The sequence below is a fragment of the Corvus kubaryi genome, unplaced genomic scaffold, assembly GCF_017639235.1.
Source record: "Corvus kubaryi isolate FWS band 111438036 unplaced genomic scaffold, C.kubaryi_AGA036_p1.0 46025, whole genome shotgun sequence".
NCBI classification, from domain to species: Eukaryota; Metazoa; Chordata; class Aves; order Passeriformes; family Corvidae; genus Corvus; species Corvus kubaryi.
Genome location: NW_024581295.1, coordinates 22,677 through 29,792, shown reverse-complemented (window position 1 = coordinate 29,792; position 7,116 = coordinate 22,677). Strand labels below are relative to the sequence as shown.

Here is a 7,116-nt window from a genome sequence, read left to right as displayed (position 1 = left end):
GGGACCAGCAGGCAGGCATCAGCCAGGAGCGTGGGGGCGAGGGGGGGGCAGGTGCTTCCCAAACCTGTGGATGACGGACAGGCTGATGAGCGGGATGTAGAAGAGCAGGACGGCGCAGAGGTGGCAGATGCAGGTGCTGAAGGCTTTGGCTCGCGCCCCCGGGGAGATGGTGCCCAGGATGGCCCTGATGATGAGCACGTAGGACAGGAGGATGGCCAGCGAGTCCAGGCCCTTGGTGAGGATCACGGCGCTCAGCCCGTACCAGCTGCTGGGCCGCACGTCCCCGCACGCCAGCCTCAGCATGTCCTGGTGCAGGCAGAAGGAGTGGGACAGAACGCGGGCCCTGCAGAACGGCATCCTCGCCATGAGGGCAGCGACGGGCAGCACCAGGCAGGTGCCCCGCAGGACGATCAGCACCCCTGCCCTGGCCACCAGGGAGCCGCTCAGCACGGAGCCGTAGCGCAGGAGGTGGCAGATGGCCACGAAGCGGTCGAAGGCCATGGCCACCAGGACCCCGGACTCGATGGCCGAGAAGGTGTGGATGAAGTACATCTGGGCAAGGCAGGCCTGGAAGGGGAGCGAGGTGGCCGGGACGCAGAACACGGCCAGCACGGTGGGCAGGGTGCAGAGGGACAGCCCCAGGTCTGCCAGGGCCAGCATGGACAGGAGCTGGTACATGGGGGCGTGCAGGGCGTGCTCTGCCCTGATGGCCCAGAGCAGGCAGCAGTTCCCCAGCAGCATGAGCAGGTACAGGCAGCACAGGGGCAGGGCCACCCAGGGGCTGCTCACTGCCACCCCGGGAATGCCCGTGAGGATGAAGGCCAGGGGGCTGGACCCAGTCCTGTTGGAAGAGGACATCTCACTGCTCCAGTGGTCCGAGGGTCTGGAAATTAAAGTATCTTGGAATAAAAGCCCTGCTAGGAGACATCCCAGCTGGCACAGGGTGGGGAGGGCAGGCTCCTGGGAGCCAAAAAGCCCTGAGCAGCTGCACTCATTTGAGACTATCCCATCAATCAGATATGAGAAAGATATTAGATCATTTCTTCCTAATTTCTAAATAGATATTAGGAAGGGATTGTTCTCTGGGAGGGTGGGCAGGCCCTGGCACAGGGTGCCCAGAGCAGCTGGGGCTGCCCCTGGATCCCTGGCAGTGCCCAAGGCCAGGCTGGACATTGGGGCTTGGAGCAGCCTGGGACAGTGGGAGGGGTCCCTGCCATGGCAGGGGTGGCACTGGATGGGCTTTAAGGTCCCTCCCAACCCAAACTGGGATTCCATGACTCTGTGATCAGTGAAGGAAAAGCCACAGTGGACCAGCCTCGGGATCACCATCGCCAGGGCTGTGTACAGCAGCAGACAACGAGGGACAGAAGTAGGACATGTAAGTGTTTCCCCCTGTTGCAGTCCCTTTTAAATGCCAAAATTTTCCGGAAATTTGGTGCTCAGCCCTTTGGCAGGTGCCCCAAAGCTTCTCAGCAGCACAGACAAGACCAGGCTGTGTGTTCCTGCCCGGGGTAGGAGGAGAGGTGGGATGGAGCCCTGGCGATCACCCTGGGAACGGGGCTGGCTGCTCCCCATGGCAGTGATGGAGCAGCCTTGGCCGTGCTGGTTCCTGCAGGGATGAGGCAGCCAGCAGGAGAGGGAAGGGAGGATGGAGGGGGCGTGAGATGAAGGCAGGGAAAAGCCAATGTTTGTGCTGAACTGAATGTGGTGGGACCACGAGAGAGAACATCTCCCTCAGAGAGGAGAAGCAGCCCCATTACGTGTGAGTCTGTGTTGATTCCTTCCCCTTTGCTTTCAGCTTGGCAGAGTGTGTGATGTTTTAGGGAGCTTTATCAGCGAGATCTGCGGGTCAATTATCCAAACCAGCCCCGAGGGAAGGAAATGCCATTTGTACTTCTCAGCTCCAACAAGATTAAATGGAAAGGAAGAAATTCAGAGGCTCAAATAAGAGAGAAAACCTGAATCACATAATCCCAGGATTCCTGAGGCTGGAAAATCCCTCCCAGCCCAGCCAGTCCCAGCTGTGCCCCATGCCCACCTTGTCCCCAGCCCAGAGCACTGAGTGCCACCTCCAGCCCTTCCTGGGACACCTCCAGGGATGGGCACTCCACACCTCCCTGGGCAGCCCCTGCCAAGGCCTGAGCTCCCTTTCCATGGGGAAATTCCTGCTGCTGTCCACCCTGAGCCTCCCCTGGCACAGCTTGAGGCCATTTCCATTTGTCCTCTCCCTGTTCCCTGGGAAGGTCCCCCTGTTGAGCCTCCTTTTCTCCAGGCTGAGCCCCTTCCCCAGCTCCGTTCCCTTCCCTGGACACGCTCAATGTCTCTCCTCCCCTGAGGGACGTTGGACACTGAAGATGAAATGATGTTTCACCTGCCCTGAGGCCGTCAGAAAACTCACCAGTGGATTCCAGGTCTCTCTCTAGGATCCCAGCAGCCGCCTGCTCTCCTGGGCATCCTCAGAGCCTGAGCAGGGGGCAGGAGCTGCGGCACTCAGCGAGAGGAGGTGGGGGCAGCCGGGGGGGATTTCCAGAGCAGGCTCTCTGCAAATGCAGGTGCATTTAGTGCCTGTTACAAACTCCAGCTGAGCAGCTGATGGTGGCAGCAGCTCAGCTCAGCCCTCACCACGGCTGGCCAGGGAAAAGCTCTGGGTCTCTTATCAGCTGGGAATTAACACTTTGTGCATAGCTGAGGAGCACAGATTGATTAAAATTTGTCTCAGACTCTTCACAGAATCCCAGAGTGGTTTGGGATGCAAGGGACCTTACAGCCCATCCAGTGCCACCCCTGCCATGGCAGGGACACCTCCCACTGTCCCAGGCTGCTCCAAGCCCCAATGTCCAGCCTGGCCTTGGACACTGCCGGGGATCCAGGGGCAGCCAACACCTATTCATGAACCACTTGAGAGAATGAAGGGAATTCGTAATTATTGACCAAGGTGGACTTTTAGGGTGCCTTTTCATCAGCACAGAATCAGCACAGAAAGGTTTGAAGGGAGCATAAACATTGCCCAGCTCCACCCCCTGCTCCAAGCCCACCTGTAGATATGACATCAAAAGGAATATTTAGCAAAGCGATTTGCTCCCAGCACTTTCCTTACACGCTGTTTGTTGCTTCTGCCAGAGACCTCCGTAAATTCTGGTTTGAATCAAGCCCTGACAGAAATTGCCCTTTCAGAGGAACAACGTCCCTGTTTCCTTCAGGCAGCCCAGCTGTACTTACCCGGGTGACAGCAGAGAACACGGGGAGGGGACCAGGGCCAGCCCTGGCTGCTCACGCTGCTCACAGGGCTGGGAAGCTGCATTTAAGCAGCCACAAACCCCGCGGGGCTCCCCCAGGGACACACAGCTCATGTCTTTGTCCTTCAGGGCGTGTGAGCACCACAGGAATGCCTATGAGCTTTTCCTTGTTTTCTCTGAAAAAACAGCACCGTGCAAAAATGGGAGGAAAGGGAGATTTGGGACAGTAGATGGAGAAAAAAATAGTAGAAGTGACGTACACAGAAAATTCACACATTTTCACCCTGCTCTGTGAAAATTTTGCATTTGGGAAAGTGAAGTGATCCAGCCCTGGTGCCCTCCTCCCCTGGCTGCCCCCGTGCAGCTCCCTGATTTGTACCAAGGTAGATTTTATATCTCTACATTTGCACGCCTGTGTGTTTATCACATTTAGAGAGAGAGAGAGATACAGAGAGAGAGAGGGATTAAATACCAGGAAATAAGGACAAGAAGAAAATCCCCAAAAGGTTCCTAAAAAAAGAGCACAGACCAAGAAACCTGTCAGAGGATTCATAGAATCACCACAGAATCACAGAGTGGTGTGGGTTGGAAGGGACCTCAAAGCTCATTTCCTTCCATCCCACCTCACCATGGTCCACACCTTCTGATTCTTAATCAGAAATGGTATTTTGATTTTTTTTTTTTTTAATAATGTGATGAATTTCACACTCAGATGGGGTACAGAGATGGAGGGTGGTGTGGTGCTCCCATTGTCCACAGCTGTGGGGGAGCCTCCAGCTGCCTGTTCCACACCTTTGACAGGGCACAGCCCAGGGCTGTGAGTGTTCCACTGCCTAAAGGGGCTCCAGGAGAGCTGCAGAGGGACTGGGGACAAGGGCTGGAGGGCCAGGAGCCAGGGAATGGCTTCCCAGTGCCAGAGGGCAGGGCTGGATGGGATCTTGGGCAGGAATTGTTCCCTGGGAGGGTGGGCAGGCCCTGGCACAGGGTGCCCAGAGCAGCTGGGGCTGCCCCTGGATCGCTGGCAGTGCCCAAGGCCAGGCTGGACATTGGGGCTGGGAGCAGCCTGGGACAGTGGGAGGTGTCCCTGCCATGGCAGGGGTGGGATGGGATGGGCTTTGAGGTTCCTCTCAACCCAAACCGTTCTGTGATTCTATGATAAAACCAGAACAAGAGGGAACGGCCTCAGGCTGGGCCAGGGCAGGCTCAGGGTGGACAGCAGCAGGAATTTCCCCATGGAAAGGGAGCTCAGGCCTTGGCAGGGGCTGCCCAGGGAGGTGTGGAGTGCCCATCCCTGGAGGTGTCCCAGGAAGGGCTGGAGGTAGCACTCAGTGCTCTGGGCTGGGGACAAGGTGGGCATCGGGCACAGCTGGGACTGGCTGGGCTGGGAGGGCTTTTCCATCCTTAATGATTCCAGAATCTGGCATTTTGCACAGGTGTGGGAAGGTCCTGGCTCCACTTGCCCACATCACCACGGGCAGCATCTACATCCTGGTGCCCAGTGTGCCCACCCCCATCATCTATGGGGTGAGAACCAAGCAGATACAGGCAAGGATCCTGATTCTAATTAAAGTTTTCAAGGCAGAACTTCCCGTTGGGCCACGCCCAGCCCTTGGGCCCACTGGGAAGGTTTGGGGATGGGAAGGGGCTCCTCAGCTGTCCCCGGGCTGGCTCTCGGCACAAAGAACTGTGATTTGTGGTTGCTCATTGTGGAGCAAAGCCATGCTGCAAATCAGCACTGGGGCTGCAATAAAGGGCTGCAGCAGCCCGGCAGCTGATGGGTTCACGGGTGCACTCAGAGCCTGCCAGGAGTCACCCCTTAGCTGGGATGTGTTCATTCCCTTGCAGCACATCCCAGTGCATCCCTGAGTGCCACCCAGACAGACAGCACAAAACATTCACAAAACATGTGGCAGGGGCACATTGTGTCATCTTTTTCCTGCATTTAATCACTACCTATAATTTAGAGAATTATTTTTGAAAGAAGCAAATCAATGATACTTTGTGGAAGCAGAAAGTTCTAGCACAAACCAAATTAAGAGCTTAATTTCCTGAATTAGGAACAAATTAACTCATTATCCACACAGCAAAATCCTGTTTGCAAACAGCAGCTCGAGATGTTTGTGGGGAGGTGTTTTGGGGTGGGTTTTAGCAGTGGGTGGGGTGCAGGGTGCCCAGGAGGGAGCTCTGGGCTGCCCTGTGCCAGGCACAGGTGGTTCCACACGGATCAGTAACAGACCCATCACAAAATCATGGAATCATGGAGTCCCAGACTGGTTTGGGATGCAAGGGACCTTAAAGCTCGTCCCATCCCACCCTGCCATGGCAGGGACACCTCCCACTGTCCCAGGCTGCTCCAAGCCCCAGTGTCCAACCTGGCCTTGGGCACTGCCAGGGATGGGGAACTGTGGTGCCTTTGTGTAAACATATTTATTATAAAGGGCAGAAAATATCAAACAGGGCAGGTAAATCCCTGAAGGGTCTGCACCCCTGGGGGACCCCCACCAGAGCAGGTACACCCTCAGAGGAATGAATCCACACTGAATATGAGTGTCCAGTTTATCACTTCATCTCTCAGCACCCCAAAGTTTTCCCATGATCCCTCATATCCCTCACATACTCTGGGTATAGGTGATGCCTTAGGTTTTAACTTTGATATTTTTCAAATCTCGCACTGCCTGGTGTGTCACTCTGAAAGTTCCTTGTAGCCTGTTCACTCTGCTCTCTGTGCCAGGCACACATAACAAAGCCTCTCCAGGCCTGCTCTCCAAGGACACCCAGACCATCCTAGGCCCAAAAAGTATAAACCAAAAGCCTCTAAAGGGGGGGTAAGCTGAGGGCAATTACATCATTAAACTGAAGCTTTAATTGGAGAATTAACCCTGCTGTGCAAATGAACCCAACCTATAAAAGGGTGAAGAACTCGTGCCCTGCCGTCCACCTTGGGGCCCATCTCGGCAGTGGCCTCTGGCCCCCAGGGGTACCTTTGAAGGCCTTTCAAATAAACACCTACTTTTATTCCCTTACTCCTGTCTAGTCTCTGTTTCTAGGAGGCTTCTTAAGGCATCATAGGGAGGGTCATAAAAAGCTTCAAAACAACCCAATTCCATCCTTTCCTGTATGTGCAAAGCTCAATTCCTGCAGAACTAAATTGGGAACCTCCCACAGGTGTGAAAAATGACTATTTATATAATTTATTTATATATTTCATATATACATTTAAATATGATATTTATATTTTTTTCCTTCTTCTTGGCCATGGGCTCTGTGCTGGAGAGAGAGCTGATGAGGACACCTTGGGGGAAGCAAACAGAGACCCTACAAAACCCTGTGACCCTCAGGGCAGCATGGGCCACCTGGGTGTGGGGATTTCTGACCTGCTGGGCTGGGATGGCAAGAGCTGGATCAAGGATTTAACAGTAAAACAGGCCAGATTTGCTCTTGTGCCTTATGAAGAACAGCCTTTTGTATCAGTACAGATTAATAAATATTCCAGTTCTGCAGGTTCTTGTTCTGAGACTTGGGGGAAATAAAGGAAGTGGGTACATTAAATCAGTGGAAATATTATGGATTTCATTATCTTCAGCATCTCTCAGTGCTGCTGATTTGTATTTGATCTGTGAATCAGCTCTGCAGCAGCCGCACACATCGATAACTAATTCAGGCAACAGAAATTATGTCTAAGTCATAGGAGGACAAACACAACTGAAAAGACAGATAAAAAATCCATGTTCTCATGTTTGTGTTCTTCCCCATGAGCTGGGAGCTGGTCTCCCTCAGAATCCCAGGATCCCTGAGGCTGGAAAAGCCCTCCCAGCCCATCCAGTCCAACCTGCGCCCCATGCCCACCTTGTCCCCAGCCCAGAGCTCTGAGTGCCACCTC

At 54.4% G+C, this 7,116-nt stretch overlaps 1 protein-coding gene across 1 annotated transcript; it reads right to left on the bottom strand.

Moving 5' to 3' along the window:
• Nucleotides 1-5: 5 nt before the first annotated feature.
• Nucleotides 6-3,617, bottom strand: LOC121672261 (olfactory receptor 51G2-like; the record flags this gene model as incomplete). Its single annotated transcript, XM_042044863.1, is given in 4 exon segments — nt 6-47; nt 49-883; nt 2,399-2,540; nt 3,220-3,617. Coding segments are annotated over 2 exon segments (852 nt in total), but the record flags the coding sequence as incomplete, so codon positions are not given.
• Between the last annotated feature and the right edge of the window lie 3,499 nt (nt 3,618-7,116).